Genomic DNA, 20871 nt, shown 5'->3' with positions numbered 1-20871 from the left:
TTTAAGTTATATGTTGAATTCATGTTTATAAAAAAGACGCTGTAGACCGCGACGTCATATCACGACCGTTACAGCATCTGAAGAAATTTTGCACGTTCAAAGTCTAGTGTTTCATTTCTTTATAAAACCAAACTATACTAACTGTAAACCCACATGTTAACCAATAGGCAAATAGCTATTTAGGCAATGTTTTAGCAAACTATCATTCAGTCTTCCTTCATTCTTTTTTGTAACGTCCTCTTTTCACAGTCCAGTTGAATGTCCTGTTTAAAATATGTCACATTGCAGAGTTAAAGGTTTAGTTCACCCAAAAATGTAATTTCTGTCATTAATTACTCACCCTCATGTCGTTCCACATCCGTAAGACCTTCGTTCATCTTCAGAACAAAAATTAAGATATTTTTGATAAAATCCGATTGCTCAGTGAGGCCTCCATTGACAGCAAGATAATTAACAGTTTCAGATGCCCAGAAAGCTACTAAAGACATCTTTAAAACAGTTCATGTGACTACAGTGGTTCAACTTTAATGTTATGAAGCGACGAGAATACTTTTTGTGCACCAAAAAAACAAAATAATACTTTATTCAACAATATCTAGTGATGGATGATTTCAAAACACTGCTTCATGAAGCTTGGAAGCTTTACAAATCTTTTGTTTCGAATCAGTGGTTCGGAGCGTGTATCAAACTGCCAAAGTCACGTGATTTCAGTAAACGAGGCTTTAAGTCGTAAGTGTTTTAAAATTTCAATGGTTCACCACTGGGGGGGCGTGACTTTGGCAGTTTGATTCACGCTCTGAACCACTGATTCGAAACAAAAGATTCGTAAAGCTTCGAAGCTTCATGAAGCAGTGTTTTGAAATCGTCCCATCACTAGATATTGTTGAATAAAGACGCTATTTGGTTTTTTTTGGCGCACAAAAAGTATTCTTGTCGCTTCATAACATTAAAGTTGTGGAACGACATGAGGCTGAGTAATTAATGACTGAATTTTCATTTTTGGGTGAACTAACCCTTTAAAATGGTTTGCAAACAGCAATTCACACTGACTTCTGTTCTTCATATCACTATGACATAAGTAGCATGTCTTACAAGTACATCTATTCTGTGTCTTAATTTGATGTTCAAACAGCTCAACAACATTTTCTTCTTAATTTTCTTCTCAATGACTGAACCTGTAATCTCTTCGTGGTTGTTCTGATGCACTCAGCCTCTCAGTGCACTGTGAGTCCGGGTCAGCCCACCCGTTCGCGGCCCCCGGCTGCCCCTGTCTTCCAGTGCAAGTGCATGAGAGCGCTTGAGGAATGCTGTGCCTCTATTGTAATTGTATCAAGGGGTGGGGGAAAGATGGGTTAATTACCCTCTCAAAGTAGCCAGTGCACTTGGAGAAGAGGGTCAAACAAGTCATAATGGCGCATTTGCCAGGCCATTGTGAGGGTACTGTAGCAGAGCGACTAGCTCTTGTTCCCGCTTCAGACCGCTTTAGGGGGCTTTTGCTGATTAAAGGGGGGATTTGCGTCGGTTGCTTTCATGGGTCCTTGGCCAGGAGAATCGATATGTCAATAGGCTCAGTATCTATATGCAAAGCAGGGGTTTGGCCAGCACATTCAGGGCTTTTTGATATGCATGGGGCTTAGGCTTAAGCACTGGCAGTAAAGACTGAGCATTATCACAGAGGCCGCTTGATGTTCTTATGTGTGGTGATATGGGGTCCTCCGTGGGGAGTGGGTCTGCTTTGATAAGATAGAGAGCTGGTGGCCTGGAAGGCTGGCTGTGGCTCTGGTCTGCCGTTGTGTGTGTGATGACTCAGATCGCCTTTAAACGGAAAAAATCACTGGCTTTTGTTTTGGCCGCTCAACTATGTAATGTACCAGATTCTTCCTGCCCGAGGCCCATCATCACAGCGCAGTCCCACTGGGTCCTTTGTGTGTTTTTTCTCCATGTCAAAGGGAGCTGGAATGAGAAATCAAGAGCGAGAGTGTCGGGGGTGAAGGTCTTTCCTCTAGGGGGTGTCAAGGTAATGGGCCTGTTTAGAGAGAAGCCCCTATCTGTCTCTCGGCCTCTCAATATCTCTCTGTCGTGATGGGAGTAGAGATGATGGGGCTTTCTTTCATGCCGTTACCATCCGCAGAAGATGGAGTAGTGCGGGGACACTGGTCGGGGTCAGCGGACCTCCCCCACCCGGTACTCGGCTCCACCTCGCTCTTAGCCTCTTTGAAATGGTGATGATGATGGGGTGACCCCCGCTGCCCCCCGATGCAATGCCCTCAATGAGGCTTGGGTTTGGTAGATCATTCCACTGCCCCCGCTTTTCCCTCCCCAGAGCTCCACAGCAACCACTGCCCCGGTCTTGGCCGCATTTGTCATGTCCAGACCCTGCAAGCTGCACCTCTATGGGGCTTTTGTTCCCCAACCTGCTGGCTAAGCAGGGGATTTCAGATGGACCATTAACATTTGAACCAGCTCGGCACATTTCCCTATAGCACTTGAGCCATTACTGGGGAAAAACTGTGCGTTCTTCATATAGGTCACTATTCGTTTATATCGTGATAAGAGCTGTTAACTGTGAGGTTGTTAAGGAGACTATATAGTATAATGTGTTGGATGATTACAGTAATCATACGGTAGTACAGGAAAAATGTTAAATAAATATTATTTGGACAAATCATACTCATATCTGCCCTGAAAATATGCAAATGACTCAATACAAACAGCCATATGTGTCAGTGAGCTCTTAATCTGTTGTTTGAGTCAGTAGGAGTCAGTACGTCAATAGGGTGTTATGATGCATAGCTAGGGTACAGGTGAAGTAGACCTGACCACTCATGCCACACCTTAATTTTAGCAGATGTCGAAACATCCCTATCATCTGGGCCATCGGAATAGCATGATATCAATTTTTTTAGGAAATAGAGATGCATTAAAGGGATGGTTCACCCAAAAAAGTTTTGTTCATATATGTAATCAAGGCCAATGGGGTTCAACCCATTTTGTATGGAATCTTATTTATGCCACATAAGAACAAAATATGTATAATTTGTTCAATCAAAAATATGACATAAAAATTTTAAATTATGAGATACTGAGTCATAATTATGAGATAAAAAAGCAAAAAGTCAAAGTGTATTCTATATCTTAATTTTGACTTTTTTTTAATCTGATGATTTTATCTATGATATTTATTCTAATGTTCTAATAACTATTTGTGACCCTGTACCACAAAACCAGTCATAAGGGTCAATTTTATGAAACTGAGATTTATACATCATCTTATTGATGTATGGTTTGTTAGGATAGGACAATATTTGGCCAAGATACAACTATTTGGACTATTTGGGACTATTTTATTTGCAAAAAAATCAAAATAGTGAGAAAATCACCTTTAAAGTTGTCCAAATGAAGTCCTTAACAATGCATATCCACTCACAAAAATAAATGTTTGATATATTTATGGTAGGAAATGTACAAAATATCTTCATGGAACATGATCTTTGCTTAATATCCTCATGATTTACATTGTTTTTACAATGTATTGTTGGCTATTGCTACAAATACCCGTGCTACTTATGACTGGTTTTGTGGTCCAGGGTCACATTTATCTCATAGTTATGTCATAGTATCTCATAATTTTCGATTTTTATGTCACGATTATGACTTTTAGTCATAATTATGATTTACCAAAGCATGATTTTATTTTCTTATGTGGCGGAAATGGGCTTTTATACCTTGACTCTCATTGTATAGATAAAACATCACTGAGACATTTTTTCAAAATATATTGTTTTTCAAAAAAATTTTGAAAGGATTGGAGTGCTTTTAAAATGTGTAATGTTTGTATGACTGTAAATCTCTAATGATGACTGACAATGTAAACACTTAAGTACACAAACCCACATTCAAACAAACAACTCACCATAAGGATAGTAAGAGGCTGGATCTATTCTCATCACTTAATCCTTGACCTTGAGCCAAGAGTAATGAGATGGGACTGCTCAAGCAATCAGGATCATCAGCGGCCCTGCGGACTAGTCAATAGCCTTCACCCGCTAACATTACACATCTGGCAGAGCGCTTCACGGTAGCTAATCTCCACCATATGTTTTACCACAGCGGTAAGCATCAGCTGGCATATAGTAACGGCACAAACCTCTCAATGCATTTATATTATACCATAATTTACAAAGAGCTATGACTTTGATTTTTAATGACTATATAAGAAATAACCCTCTTAACTCTTTTTATGTCACTCGCTTGTAGGAAATTGCTTGAGCGAGGTTCACAGAAGAGTTAATAGTGTATATGTCCGGAGATTGTGATCAAGGTTATGTCACTCAGATTAAGCGTTCTGCCTATGTGATTGCATTTTATAGGAAAATGGTTCACTTTGTCATATGCATTTTTATATAGCTGGAGTTCAAAAGCAGTCACTGTTGAGAAAGTTTAATGGTATCAGTCTCTTGACCTTTGTTGGTGTTAATAGCATGTGGCACATCCATACTGTGCTACTATATAATGAGTCAGCACAGGCGCTCATTGTGACAGTATTGAATGATCATGGCTCCTCCCTATCAGACTGATTAAAGGCATTGTGAGTCAATGCAAACACCCATCTGTTCATCAGGGCCAGGCATTCTGGGAAAAACTGGGTCATGTGACTGTCAGAATAAAAATAAGCATTTAAAACTATACACTATCAGTATGCTAACACCTCCCAGACTCAATCTAACTGCACTGACATTGTGCAATACGTTCTTGAGGACGTGTATCCGCTCCTAGCAACACACATCATGCACCATTGATAAGAAGTCGAGTTTAATGGAAAATAAAGAAGCTTTTTTTATGCGTATTTAGAGGAAGTGAAGTGGGGGCGGTGGATTGAGGGTAATAAATAGCCTCACACTTTCAAGTTGCCAGCAGGTTTGCTCATGCATTTCCTCCTAAAGCCCCATAAAGTCTTTGAATTCCTAACAGCCGCCATACAACCCCCTCCTCCCCTGATATACTGCTACTCTTGACTCCAGCAGTCTCAAGGTATTGCAAATCTCAGGTCATTCGCCTCCATCAATAACATATGCAGCCTATTACACTAGTCTGTTGTTGTTTTCGAAATGCAAAGCTATGATTTTTTTTTGCTTTTGAAATGTAAAACAATTCTGGTTACGCAATTAGATGTCTTATATTGGTGTACCTAGATCATCAACAGTGTTGGGGGTAATGCATTACATGTAACTTGAGTTACGTAATCAGATTACTTTTTCTTTAATTAAGTTACTTTTCCACATTTATTGACTGACAGCTCTCCTGTCCCCATATTGAGAGAAATAAAGTGCACAAATATACTTTATGCATTTAATCTCACTTTATTAACAAATTTATTTTGCTGCTGACCTTCAATGATCTAATTCAACCATACTAATAAGCAAAAATTACTTTAGATTACATTTAGAAATAATAGTGTTGATCTTCCTTCTCCTGTATCCTATTCTTCTTTAATCCAGAATGGCAGCACAGCTGAAAGGTTTGTTTGAGCTGCACCATCTACTGTACAGGCGTAAATATGCATTTCCTTCATCCTGAGGCTTATTCATTTCACTTTTGGTGTGAAAGGGCTGTAACATTTGCCAAAAACAGAACTTGTTTTGCTGTTAATAAAAAAACAAACAAGCAAGCCCAGCCCAGGTGAGAAAAAGTAACACAGAAGTAATGTAGTTCATTACTTTTCATAAAAAGTAACTAAGTAATGCAATTAGTTATTTTTTTTTTAAGGAGTAACACAATTTTGTAATGCATTACTTGCAAAAGTAACTTTCCCAAACACTGCTATTCAATGCTGTGCAATCTTGATAATGGAATATTTACCAAAGTCAACGTCAAATTAGAGATGTACAGTCCAATTTCAGCTTGTCATTTTGTGTAAAGTTACAGTCACAATAGCGAAAATTTGCAGGCAAATAAAATCCATTGTCTATTGTCAATAGTGTAGCGATGTATGAAGCACTGGTCGGAAAGAAAAAAAAGTCTGGTCAATGTGGTGAATTTGCCTGACCGAATGAACCCGATGCAAAGTCTGCCTGGGGAAATCTAAAATCTTTTGCTCTCATGCGAAAATCCCAGTTATGTGAATTCCTATTGAAATGACTCCATTCTGTCTGCAAAAACTCACTGAACAACAGTAAATGTGACTTCGCCTGAACAGTATTTACTGTTTATATAGTATTACAGTCGATTGACCTGTATGTGGATGTGTCATGTCTTGCGTGAAACATTTAAACTGGCGCAAATGTAAAGCAGTTTTATTTAGAGCCAGTCATTTCCCCCCTGACCGTTTCATAGCCAGATTTATACGGGTCTGGTTGGATTAAAAGGACTGCCCATTAATAAACGTGTATTTATTGAATGAGCGGCCTTTTGTGTGCAGGCTAATATTTTAGATGGTGAAAAATCAATACAGTACCTCTTACATGTCAAGGACAAAAATGTGAGGGCTGAAGCCGGAAAATAAGGGGAGGCTAATACGTCGTTTCACTGATGGATGGAGCCATCAGCGGATGGCAGCAACCTTGGTGCGTTGAGCTGACGGATGCTGTAGGGCTGCAGCCCGAGTGTTCATTGCCTTGTTATGAACACTACTCTCCAGACAGCGTCTATGGATTTTGTGGTGGGAAACTAGATAGTGTTGCAATGTGTTGTTTACCTCACTTTGTATTGATAAAGCAGTTTTGGGGTCAGCGAGTGTCTGATCTTTACAGAGACAGCATGGTGGTTTACTGGAAGAGTAGTAGGTGATCAGTGGATATGCCTGTTATTATTAAATACAAGTTCTGCCATTTATAATGCTACATTTCAGCTGATTATAATTTTAATAGGCTGGTAAATAAATATTGCCTCCCTCTATGATCTCATGAGATCAACATACAGTATATGTGATTCATTTGTGAATCTCGAGTTGTGAAAAAAAGTCATGTAATTCTTCGAGATGAATCACACGGCCCGTGCACAAAGATCTTTCATATTCTTGAGTATTGCTCTGTTAAAGGATTAGTTCACTTTCCAATAAAATTTTCCTGATAATTTACTCACCCCCCTGTCATCCAAGATGTTCATGTCTTTCTTTTGTCAGTCGAAAAGAAATTAAGGTTTTTGATGAAAACATTCCAGGATTTTTCTCCATGTAGTGGACTTCAGTGGCCTCCAGATGGTTGAAGGTCAAAATTAAAGTTTCAGTGCAGCTTCAAAGGGCTTTAAACGATACCAGACGAGGAATAAGAGCCTTATCTAACGAAATGATCGGTCATTTTCGAAAAAATACAACTGTATATGCTTTATAAACACAAATGATCGTCTTGAACATGCTTCCGCGTTCCGTATTCTTCAAAAAGCTTACGCTGAATGTTCTACGCCTTCCCTATTCTACTTACGGAACGAACGCGGCACCAGTTTAGTTTTTTCCGTAAGTAGAATAGGGAAGGCGTAGGATATACAGCGTAAGCTTTTTGAAGAATGCGGAAAGCGGAAGCACATGCAAGACGGTCATCTGTTTGGAGGCCATTGAAGTCCACTATAAGGTGAATAATCCTGGAATGTTTTCATCAAAAACCTTAATTTCCTTTCGACTGACGAAAGAAAGACATGAACAACATGGATGACATGGGGGTGAGTAAATGATCAGGAAAATTTTATTTAAAAGTGGACTAATCTTCTAAATAAATGGGTCACAGTTGTCACTGTACACCTATGGCTCTAATTCTGCTGTTGTGAGAGGGTTGTTGGTGTTCAATGTTTTTTTTTCGTATTGTGTTGTAATCTGTTGATGTTTGTTTGTATTTTCTAATTGTTGTTATTGTTGACTGAAGGGTGCCACAGATGCAAAAAGATTTTCCAAAAGGACAATAAACTAAACTAAACTATATTTATTGATTATACATTCACAATGGCCATTATTGTTTTTTAACCATACATTTTTAAACCATGAGCAAGTTGTACCATGTTACCATTTAAAAAAAAGAAAGAAAGAAAGAAAGAAAGAAGTCTGTCTACTCTCTTTAAATGGCACAAATTGTAAACAAACATATTTACTTAAATAAGATTACTGGATGCATAATCTCAATTCATGCAAAAGTTGCACACAACTTTATATTAGAAGATGTATTATTTATTTGTCCATGAAAACTAAAAAAAAAAAAAAAAAAACTTTTTTTTTATGATGAAACAAAGGGCTTACTTATAAGAGTGTTTCTTTCAGAAGTTAAAAATCCAGTTGTAGTAATATCCCAATAACTCGTGTGCTCTTTCTTATACTTTATATAACTTTTTTCTTTAAAGAAAACGGCAAGTCGAATACATGTGAACATGTGTATGCACAAAGTTTATAGCTCAACTTGTTATGGCGACAGATCCTCCTCGTTGATAGATGGCACATTGATAAGACTGAGATTAGGTTTATCGGCAGCCAATCAGAGCGCGGCACAGTCGAAGTGGGGGTTGATGTGGGCGGAGTTTGTGCGCAGCTGCTGACACTCGTCAAGAATTGCGGTGTGGGATAGCCTGGAAAGTGCGTGAAGACTAGAGTTACCCTGTCGAAGAGCGCTTCTGTTTTCAAGGAGACATTTCCCAGAAGTATGCGAGGGGTTCAACACAAGATGCTAAAGACATTACGTTGAGTTCGCGTCTTCGCGGGGTCTGGAAACACTGGAGCAAGTTCTTCCCGAGTCTGATCAGCAGCTCTCCAACGGGATTATTCACGAGACGGAGCGCCCGCGCGCTCTCATCGATGCGGACGGCTGCGTGTTTACATTAAATATGCGTCTATACGTCGGTCTCTTAGCGAATATCATTTAGAAAACGTGTCGTTTGTGGCTTGGGAGCTTTTCAAAACAGTCGCTTCCAACAGTTTTCGGAGGGGCTGCGCGCGGGATCCTGCTTGCACTCATGTAGCAGTTTCACATCGATCATTGGGTCTCATATAGAGCCACAATTTCAACAGCACGCTGTGTTGTAACAACTGGCGCAGGATTTTAAAACCTGAAGAATGTAGTTCATTCCCCGTGGACAGCGCGAGCTTCTGCTGAACACAAACACACTGAAGAAAAGAGCTCCATTTTTCAAGTTTGTGTCGAGGCGATGGTGCGAAATCGCATTTCTTCCTAGAGACGCTCCCATTTTATGTTTTGATGATAGGGGGATTTATTTATTTCTACCAAGCATTTTACAGTCGCATATAACGTTTGCTGCGAGTTTAAGAAGGAAACGTCTACTTTTGGAGAGTATTTGCTTTTTTATTTCACGATGTACGAGAGTGTGGACGTTGTTGGACTGACCCCTAGTCCGAACCCGTTTTTAAGCATGGATTACTACCACCAGAACCGAGGCTGTTTGATCCCGGATAAAGGCCTCGTGTCGGGAGGGTCCCGCGGATTCAGGACCCCGCACTGGAGTGGCTCGAATCACTGTAGGTGGCCTTTTGTTTTCTTTATCCTTAACAGTCTCTGATCTAACATTATGCGGACAATTTCATTCTGAGTTCCTCCCCCGGCTGCTGAATGTTTTGGGGGGGTCACTGGGGCTCTTACACGTCAGCTGATGAGTGTGGGTATTTTCCAGCATGGATGCATGTAGGCCGTGTCTCAAATCTAGGGAGCTGACTGCCTAGACAGCAGCTAATGCACTTTAATAATATAGCCCATTTTAGTGGCTGTTTTGTTAGAATCAGGATCAATTTATTTCAGGCATGCATTGCCATGAAATTATTGATAATGTATACGAGTACTGTGGCTTTATGAAATGTTACATGTATGGGTTGTCATCATGTACATGGCATGCTCAGTATCTCAGATCAACTGTTTTTTAAGAACATTAACCCTTTCAGGCACTGAATTTCCATTAGATTTCTACTGATGTTGTCATGAATGAGTAACAAACTAATCAAACTTGGTGTGGGTTCAAATTCCTTAGACGTGGGAGGGTCAAAGGTCATTTTTGAGGCAGTTTCTCCCGGTGACTACTATGCATTATGTTGTCAGATCATTTTTAAACTTCTTTTAGTTTTGTAAAAAAAAATATTTTTAATCTGGATTCAGTAGCTTTTGCATAACATTTTAAAGGTTAGTTCACCCAAAAATGAAAATTCAGTCATTAATTACTCGAATGTCGTTCCACACCTGCAATACGTTCGTTCATCTTCAGAACACGAATTAAGATATTTTTGATGAAATCCAGTGGCTCAGTGAGAATGTCACCAAACTTCTCAAAATCCAGAAAGGTACTCAAAACATATTTAAAACGGTTCATGTGAGTACAGTGGTTCAACATTAATGTTATGAAGCAACGAGAATACAAAATAACGACTTTTCAATAATATCTAATGATGGCTGATTTCAAAACGCTGCTTCGTGAAGCTTTACGAATCATTTGATTCGAATCTGTTATCCTCACGGAGCCATCGGATTTCCTCAAAAATATCTTAATTTGTGTTCTGAAGATGAACGAAGGTCTTACGGGTGTGGAACGACATGAGGGTGAGTAATTAATGACAGAATTTTTCATTTTTGGGTGAACAAACCATTTAACTTTTCAGATTAGGTTTCATACAGACCAGGGGTGAGTTTCCCGAAAGCATCGTTAGCCAACTATGGTCGTAAGTCCCATTGAACTCTATTGGTAACGACGGAACTTGCGACCATAGTTCGCTTTGGGAAACGCACCCCAGATTGGTTTGCATAAATATACTGCATTTCAATGTGCTCCTGGGTATGAGGTATACATTTACGTATACATTAATCAGCGTTATCTATTCCTGTAAATTGTCAAACCTTGAATGTTTTTCTCCTCTATTTTAATTTTATAATATAATAATTTAGAATATTATAATATAATATAAATAACACATAATGTTATTTACTTTGTTACTCCCATGTGCTTTGTGGTTACTGCATGTAACCACTTCATTTTACGCATAATCGTAGTGGTTACTGTGGAAAAACACATTTGACCTCATTTAAATACATTTTATAAACTATCATTCTGCAACATTTTACCTTTTAATGAAATATAGAGTAATGTGAGAAACTAAGAATATGTGCAAAAAATCAACCCAGTTCAGCTGGTGATCAAGATCTCAGAAGTACCATCAGCAGCTGTGTGCAGCCAGCTTTGAATAGAAGCTACATGAATACCATCAGTTCCTGTATGCTAATTTACTACTGTTTTTTTAAAAAAAAAAAAAAAAAAAGCTTGACTTTCTTAAAGTGGAAAGAATCATTTTTATTTGCGAAATGAAAGGAATGAAAAGATTTGGTGGTTTTTCCCAATAGCAACTGTATTTAAAAGGGTTAAGGGCCTGATTGGTCTTATGTTTAAATGCTTTACTTTGTATGTTGGTCCTTACCAGGCAGGATTTAATCTGGTTTGAGATGCTATATTTTAAGTATAAAGACTTACTGAATATTAGCTGCTCTATCTAATATTTCTGTTAACCTTGAAAGCATAATGGAAAATATTTCTATAAAATACCAAAGCTTGCACAAGACTACAAGAAATCGGTGATGTCTTCTCACAGCGTATGGTATGTGTTTGCAACACGAGCGTGACATTTCAGGGGGCCAGAGTCTGTCTGGAAACATGGTCTCCAGTGATTGTTGGGGCATGTCAACATTGCTAATCTTGTGTAAGCCTGTTTGAGGGATGATTTGTTCTGCAGCTCAGCATCCTTTTCTTATGGAGAACAGTCCTAGCAGCCAAAGTATTTATGGTTCTTGAAAAGGGCACGTAGAGCAAGGAGACTCCATGGTGTGTCCATGTGCAGCTCAACCTCAGAGGTGACAAGATCTAAATGAAGTCATACGAATAAGGAGCGCTCCTAAGATCCTCTGCGAACATCTCAAGCTATTTGTATTGTGTGTGTGTGTGTGTGTGTGTGTATATAAGTGGCATGTTAGGATGGAATATACTGATTTTCTCTTTTACCCCCCTGCAGACCTCATTGTGGGTTATGCTTTGTTTTAAACCCAAGATGTTGTTTTGTATTACTCCATATTTCTGCAGCAGTGACTTTCAGAGGTGGCATATATGGGTCAGGATTAATCATGTCCTTTGTTTTAACCCATCATAGTTTCCACTTTGCAGAGTAAATCACAAAGAGCTGGAAAGACTCTTGAGAGCCATTGACCAAAGTGCACTGAATTGCTTTGCTCTTTCAGATAATCTTCAGAATAATTAAAGCCAGACAGTAGCGTTCTGATGACCACATTCTTAGTGTTGCATAAGATCATGAGACTTTCAGACTGTGTTCCTTTAAGTGACACTTCAAGTCAAGTGTGCTGTAGTGTTGCGTTATTTTCTGATACTTGTGGGCATTATCTTGCTTTCTTCTGAAGCGTGCCATGTGATTGGTTCTTAGTGGCCTCCAAACACAAGCATCTTCACGGCCATCAGGAGCGGATTAAGCCCTCCACCTCCCTGACCTCTAGGCCCTGCTACCTCGGCACAGTGAGAGGCTCTGGCGCTCCGTGTCTCAGGGAGGCATCCATCACGGTGTGTTTGAAAAGCTCTCCATCATTCTGAAGGCTGCCTGGGACCCAGCAGAATGAAAGCAGGCGGTTGGATCTCTCTGCTGTTCCTCCCCCACTAAAAGACTGTTAACTTTCTATTCACAAGCGTCCTCGTGACATTCCAATGTGGCTCTTTTGTTTTAGTGGAGTGCTTGATCTCTCACAAACATGTTGTTGAAGAGAATGTGCATCTTGTTGCTGTATCATCACAGTTTTGTCGGTATTCTTTACAGCGTCACAGTAGCCATGTTTCTGTGCAAGTTGTGAACTAACCCTTTAAGTCAAATTCACCCAAAAATGTAATTTCCGTCATTAAGTACTCATCCTCATGTCGTCCCAAACCCCATAAGACCTTCGTTCATCTTCAGAACACACATTAAGATGTTTTTGATGAAATCCGAGGGTATCTGATCCACACATGGGCAGCAACGAAATTGCACCTTTTGAGGTCCAGAAAGGTATTAAAGACGTCGTTTTAACCTACAGTGGTTCAACCTTTAATATTATGAAGTGACGAGAATACTTTTTGTGCGCCAAAACAAAACTAACGACTTTATTCAACACATTCGTCTGTCATACTGCTACGAACTCGGCTGAGCCGCCGTTCGGACGTAAACATTAAAGCTCTGCAGCGAAAATAGCATAGCAGTATGACGGTAATCTTATAAGTGCATCCATAATTTGCAGAAAAATGTCAATGCCAGTCAGTAAAGCATTCATGTTTTTTTTTTATCGGTGGCTTGATGAGCCTCACATGGAGCTGCGGTGTGGAATCCCTAACTAAGGAAACGCATGTGGCGTTTTATTGTTTCCCATGAACAGTGCTGTGCCGGTGGGAGCAATTGCCCTGCCCGGTTGCAGCTGGGAGGGGATGGAGAGTGGAAAAAAGGGATTCCTGCAGGATGAGGGTAGAATCAGAGGAGTTTGAGAGGGAAAGAGCAACTGCCCTGGTCCGTCGGTTAACCGAGGCTTACTAAGGACTGGGGTTTGCCTGAACACCAGACAGCGTGGCAGGCCTTCTGCTGAACGCAGAACTGGAGAGCTGCTCGTTTGCATTTTGCCAGTGGCCCTTGTTGGCAAGAGTGGCGCTTGTGTTGCTGTGGTTTTGGCTGGCTGACCGAGTGTTTATTTCTTTAGCCTTAAATACAGAGCAAGACTTGCAATAGATACTGGGCCTGCTGGCACTCTGGCAGCACACATCCAGGCGGAGAAGTAGCGCACACACTCCACATCTGTGCCATGTGGACTGGGGGGGAGGAGGCTGAAGCATACGCAAATGTGACCAGCTGGTGGTGTACCATGAATGGCTGTGGCCTGCACAGTTAAAATGCGTGCATTTATGTTTTCAAGTGCCTAAAACAATGACTGGAAGAGAACCCGAATGAAAGCATAGTGCTTCAAAAGCCCAGCAGTCATGTAACATTGACTTGTGCGTGTTTTAGTTAGAGATGCCCAATATATTGGATTAAGAAATGCAGTTTAACTTGACATCATCTACTGGATCTATCATCATTCCCTCCAGAGTTTTAAGATTTCCTCTCAGTGATGAAGTGGTAAATGTATCATCAATGACAGATGCGATCTGCATTAGTGCCAAAGAATTACCTATGACAGGTTAATAGTCAGATGTGTATATTGGGTATACAGCACTCTAAACATCACCCGTCTGGTGTCTTAAAGTTTCAGATCAGAGAGACGACTTTTACCCGAAGGCTGAACATTAGCCGAGCTGCTCTTTAATCATGGAGGAGAGAACAGTGAGGTTTGTACCTGCACAAGGCCATAGGGCAGGATTTTGCAACACATGGCGCCCTTCCAAATCAGATGTGCAGCCCTCCAGCTGTAATGGCTTTTGCTTGCTTTAAAGTGCCGCCATGTGCTGTAAACCACAAGTGCTTTTCATACATTAGATCTCTTCTTAGTCGTGTGCTATCAGGTTATTCTGCATTTCTTTATGGCGGTAGAATCTGAGCAAACCTGCACATGAGAAGGTTACTGAGGGCAAGGTTAACAAGTACTTTGGCCATGTTTTTGGTTTAAATCAGTATTATGAAGGTTTGGTATTTCATACGCTCAATCTTTTTGTAGACTTGATGCAGTTTAAGGAGGCAGCGCTAGAGTGGGCCGCTCTATTTATGTAGCGCTAAGGCGGATTTGAAGGGCGCCGTGCCCAAACACATTGACAGATTTTGGGCTGAGGCTAAAGCTGCCTAAGCCATGCTGCCCGTGCTTCAGATGCTCTTTGACTCGAGCGATTATATTGATTACAGATGGATGACCATACATCTGTTTTACCTCCAAACACTCCAGCAACAGTCCAAGATGAGTTGGGAAACTCGATTTGAGTGGTAATGTGTGGAAATAAGAGCGATAAGCACAGGTCTTTTTTTTTTTTTTTTTAAGTTTGTAGGAGATGAATGTGGTCCAGCTGTGCATGATCCATTTCAAAAGACTGTGCTTGACCCATTGTGGTGTTTCCTGATGGCCAGTGACATCAAGTGAATTCCTGAGGGCCGGATTTCGGTGCAGAAAAAAAGAATTTGTGGACGAGGGACTTAACTCAGACAGAGGGAGGGTGGAGGGCGTCTTTTATATTGCACGCCGTAAAATGTCAAGCAAAGGAGGGCAGAAAGAGAAACCAAGACCAGCTATAAACACAGGCAATAAAATAAGGGAGGCCTGGGGGCTAAAACCTGCTCTGGCGAGGGGCCCATTGAGAAGGGGTTGGGCAGTGCCTCACAGAAATCATTGGGCAGCGGAAGGTTAAAGGGAACGTAATTAGCATGTCTGTAATGTCCAGCAGATTTTTTTTTGTCTAGTCCTGAACGTCCCAGATGGCCTTTCACTTTTTGCTTAATTTCACATAACAGCATGATTCATACCTCAGATTTGTGTTTTATGGATCTTGTCTCAACTTTCCTAACATGATGAAGATGAAATAATGGTGTTCTGTGCGTAGTTTCATTTTGTCATCTCATTTTTTTTCCCTCGGTGAGATCAGAAGTGCATTAAACATCATAGTGGCTGAAATATTCCTCCAGCGAGGATGCAAAATGGACCGCTTTGTCCTGCGGAGCTAGCTTTTTCTTCACTCGCTAGATTGTTAATTATCAGAATGAATTCTGTAGGGCACCGCAAATGAATATAGTGGCTTAATGAGGCGCGTACAGTTAATAGAGTTGTGGGAACAACTGCTCTACTCGTCCTGTGATTATCTACATCTTACTGATGGGAGAAATAACTCCTGGTGTCTGATGGCCTTTGGATCGTAGCTTAACAAAAAGACAAAAATGTCAAGAAGTGATGAAGCCACCTCTTAGTATTCATTCTTTAACACTAATTAAAATGGCTGTCACCAGAAAAGGACCAGAGGGATGGGTGTAGTACTTACTGATGCACATCTAGCGTTTTATACTCCTCTGTGAGTTGTATTTGACAAGATGAAGGGCCATTTGTAGGGTCGAATGGCAATAAAGACACTGTAAATGGATCCTTGACAACCAGTCAAACTAAACTCTCTAATCCTACTTCCACAGCGTCTGACATTTGACCTAGTTTGATTTCCTTTACCTGCTGCTTTGCTTCGGCTTTCTCTCTCTCATTATTTCTCAGTACAAGAGCTTTAGTTGGCAATGTTGTGGCAAACTGTAGCCATTCTTCATGAACGAAGCAGATAGGGCTGCATGATTAATCAAAATGAAACCAAAATTTAGATATGGCTTAGTGTGGTTATCAAATCGCAAAAGCTGCGATTTAAGTGTTTCAGAGTGAAGTGTGACTGTTATTTTACACGTGAACAACTTGTGATGTGCTTTCAGGACAAGCAACTAACCCTTAACCCTATATTAGTACATGTAGTTAATTGGTAACACTCAGTTCTTTGTAATTACACTGTTATTACACTGTTTCAAGCCACCTTTAAATTAGTGTAACCATTACTGTTTTTTTTTTTTTTTTTTTTTTTGCTTCCCAAAATCGTGCATCCCTAGAAGCAGCAAACCACCTTCTTTGGTTACTAAAGTTGTTGAAAGACTTAATAAAGCTTGTTGTTTTTCTCCGTCCATAGTTTGTCTTTTTCTCTCTGACGTAGACATGCTCAGGCCTTGCTGAGGTTTAAGAGGCTATTGGCTTTATAGGCAGTGTAAGAAAGGTACTTAACTAGCGCTAACAGTCTCACAGCCCCTCTTTTATTTGGAGTCCCTCTCTACGCTTTCACTGAGGCATGGGCTGTTGCAGATGAATGTAGGTCAGCGGCTATTAGTGGCAGATCAGGGGTTCCCTCAGCTATGACTGAGCCGGCCCCCTTCACTAGGGCCTTTTGTAAGTCCACAATATGCTAAGCACGCCTGTCATCGTATAAACCATTCTCTGGGCTTTGGGGCTCGCGTGACAGCCCGGTTCAGGGTCGGTTGTGATGCGTAGGGTGCAGTGGGGACGTAACTGGATCGGTATCTGGAGGGCCAACTCTAAGCAAGCTATTTAGAGGCAAACCGAAAGCCTTTGAGATCCTGATTCCTGTACAGTTCTTTACAGGGAACCCGCACATAACTCCGCCCATGAAGATTTTAGCGAAAAGCTAATCTCATTACTGACCTTGATCCAATTAAATCCCTTCCCTCTATGTCTGCCTTTGTATGTTATTTGCTTGGTTTAGGAAGGCAGTCCTGCGTCTTGAGACGCAACTGTAATAAGGCTCTTTGGGAAATGCTAATTTTGTCTCCACGTGCTGCACCACACTTATTTGTTTGTTTTCAGGGCTTTCCTTTTCCCTCTGCTGTCCAAGGAACCCATAAAAATGTGGCTTAATTGGAAAATTGCTACCTCTTGGTTTTGACCACAAAGAGCCCTGACAAGCGCTCACGCTTCACCCTGCTGAGTTCAGCTGCCGTGATGAAAGGGCACTGCTTCTCCATGCTGTTACACGCCACCGTGGGCTCGCTAGCAGCGCTGGACCTCAAATCAGCCGGTTGCTGCCGTTTGGGCTGGTATTTATACATGCATGTAGGAGTGAGACTGTCACTGATTATGTGTTACATCTATACTGTCAAAATGAATGATTATATGGGGCTGCAGATGTTAAATACCCATCTCCTGCTTTTTTTGTCAAATCTATCTTAAACGGGACATGAAAAAGAGAAAATACATTTATGATGAGGTCACTATTTTGGAAATCAATACAAATCCAGGGTGCAGTAGTGATTTTTTTTTTTTTTTTTTTTTTTTTTTTTTTTTAACCTGCTGGCCCAATTGGGATAGTTCACATTTGTTTTTGCCTTGCCAATTTTTATACTGGCCTTACCACAAAAATACATCTTATTTTTAGCAACATAATTGTTTGTGTTAGTGTGCCATTTGTATGCAACAAATAATTTATTGGATTCCATAATCGCTTTTTTTAGCTTCTCAGCTGCAATGAAATTATAGCTACAGTAATGACAACTATACACACTTTAACTGGAAACATGCTTTAAGTGGAAAGCAACAGTTTGAGAGGTGGCTTTATGTGCGCACCACTTATATATTATATAGAGATATAGAGGTGTGTGAAACAGTTCCAATACTTTATTGGTGTATATATATATATTCAACTGAAGCGAATGAGATGAGTGAATGAGAGGAGATGGGTGTGTGTCAAACTGTCAGTTTCACTGTGGGAAAGAAAGAGCGAGAACGTGCAGCTGGTATCGGTGTTTTGATACTGCAGAAAAAGTATTGGAACCGTTTCAGATATTTCAGTATCAATACATATCGAAATATTGATATTTTTGACAATATGAGTTTGGTATGACATGAGGGTTGGGAAATGACAAGTTTCATTTTGAGATGAACAATTTTTTGAGTTATAAACTGTTACCAATAACTTTCACCAAGTGTTGATTAAATTGCTGTCTATGGACGAGTCCGATACCTCTAGGATTTCATCATCAAACAAAAAAAATATAAATCTTAATTTGTGTTCTGAAGATGAACGAAGGTCTTACGGGTGTAGAACAACATGAGGGTGAGTAATTAATAGAATTTTTTTTTTTAGTAATTACAGTTCACCTTCTTTGACAGATCAAACATGTATGATTTTATTTTGACTTGTAACAAATGTAAATGGACTGCAAAAGTCCTTGTGATTTAATAAACAATAGATACAGTGCCGTCTCGCCATACCATTCAGTCCATTCACCAGTTGACTGAATGCCACACAAAGAGCATGTGTTTGAGATGAGACGTTTGAATTACTCTGAGCATTTTGAATGCTCAATGAAAGCCATTTTATACAGTAAAGATTAGAGAAGACTTCATTACTTGAACAACAGTACTGGTTTGTGGGCAAATGCTGTTCTCATGACCTATTGTGTGCTGTGTAAACAATGACTCATGAATCAGAGCATGAGATCTTTGCTTATAGTCTAGTGTCTGGGAGCTGCTTAGTACCTTGTGATCCTGTTGAAGAGAGTGAGGTGGACCTCTACGTTTACCTTAAGACTTTTGCAGCTTAAGTCATGACAGTGTTGCAAAATGGATTTTGAGCAACTAGCAGTGTCGGTCTGTGCTGGGTTAGTCACTTTGCTGAATCACTCAGACCATCGGTGCAGCTCCTCTGAAGCAATCGACAGATACAATTTATGAGACAACTGAGGTGTTTGCAGGTAAACATTGTTTCTGTACACGGTCACCCCCTTTTTCACCTGTATTGTGCTTGTGTAAATCCATCTTTTTGTATGAAGCGGTCTATGTTTGGATATTAACTTGAATATTTAGATGTTAACAGTAATATATCAAATATGTGAAGCACATTTCTATCTTCTGCTACATATGTGTGTGTATATATAAGCCTGTGAGACTGGATACCAGCACAAGGGGTATGAGTAAACTACTTCACCACTTCCCCAAGTAAAATATGTGACTATAGGGGAGAAAAGCAGCCTGTCATGTCCTCATTGACCAATAGGAGAGAAGAGGCGGGGCATAAAGGGATGAGTCACCAGACTGAGCTACTGATCCAAGCCTGTGACTCACCGGCGCTCTGGTGCAAAGTGACCTACATTGTAGTCTCACATGAGTGCGTGCTTTTCATCCTGCACGCTCCCTCATTTTTCTCCAGTGTCTCGATCTCTCTGTGCCCAGCAGCACTGTCCCATTACCATAATGGTGTTGGTAATGATGAGGCCTTGATTTCATTTGTATCCATCCCCCTCTTACTGGGTTAGCTTTGAATAACACAAAGAAATGGGGCTCATTTTTTATTGAGTGTGTGTGTGTGTTGGGTAAGTATAGGGAGGCTTAATAGTTGTACCAGGATCCACTTTCCCCCAGAGAGCTACCGCCAACGCTGAGAGGTATGCAGCGTTTTCCTTTCATGCTCTGCCCTATTTTTCCTCTCCCTCTCTTTCTCACACACACTCTATCTTTCTCGCTCTCTCACGCATAACTCACAATCTTTCCTCTATTTTTCACACATAGACACACACCCACATGCTCAAAGACTTTCACACTATAATATTTTTTTCTCACTCTGTGTGCAGTAACATAATTGTCTCTTTATACATGGTGTCTACTGCAGAGTGCTCAGAAATTGCTGACTGTAGCCTGTTTTGACATGTCCTGTGAAATGTCAGTATATATTAGTTATGTGCATTGTGAAATAATATACATATCAATGTGTGAATATGCTAGTGTAATATAGTATGTATATTGATTTTAGTTTATTTATTTATTTTTGTATAAACCTAAGTTTGCACTTTATTTATTTGTGAAATGTACAAAAAAAAAATCAAAAAAAAATCTAATAAACCAAAGGCAACAGTGAGAAGGAAACGCTTTTAATTTGGCCTGGTATTTTGCATCACAAAAGGAGGGACATGCCATTGAAGCATATCTTCATTTCTAACTTCTTTAACATTTGTTTTATGATTGCATTGAAATGTGGAGAATATTAGTGAATCAGATTTTAAAAATCAATATAATGCAACCTTTACTTTCAGCCAGCGGCCCTCCGTCAAGTCTCACTTTTGGCCCTTCGCAGGGCCCTAAGATATAAAGATGTATACAAATAATACTAACAGTCTACACAAATTATCTATAAATTTATGCAAAGCATATATATATATATATATATATATATATATATATATATATATATATATATATATATATATATATATATATATATATATATATATATATATATATATATATATATATATATATAAAACAAACGTATGTATGTAATTTTTTTTATATATTTATGGTAACACTTTACAATAAGAATCATTTGTTAACATTAATGTAGAATTAACTAATATGAACTAAACATGAGCAATGCATTTGTTGC

General features: G+C 39.8%; 1 protein-coding gene across 7 annotated transcripts in view; it reads left to right on the top strand.

Moving 5' to 3' along the window:
* The window catches only part of rarab (retinoic acid receptor, alpha b), a 131012-nt gene that overhangs the window by 85268 nt on the left and 24873 nt on the right, over positions 1-20871 (top strand). The window contains exon 1 of one of the 7 annotated variants that reach the window (XM_048206501.1): positions 8463-9448. The exons of the other annotated variants lie outside the window; for them this stretch is intronic. Within the exon in view, the coding sequence (XP_048062458.1) occupies positions 9286-9448 (163 nt within the window). The 5' untranslated portion in view covers positions 8463-9285. Of the gene's footprint in view, positions 1-8462; positions 9449-20871 lie in introns of those variants that run through there. 7 annotated transcript variants of the gene reach the window in all.

This window comes from Megalobrama amblycephala, linkage group LG1 (genome assembly GCF_018812025.1).
Source record: "Megalobrama amblycephala isolate DHTTF-2021 linkage group LG1, ASM1881202v1, whole genome shotgun sequence".
In the NCBI taxonomy this organism is placed as follows: domain Eukaryota; kingdom Metazoa; phylum Chordata; class Actinopteri; order Cypriniformes; family Xenocyprididae; genus Megalobrama; species Megalobrama amblycephala.
The sequence above is the reverse complement of the archived record's forward strand: the minus strand, read 5'-3'. Positions and strand labels throughout refer to the sequence as shown.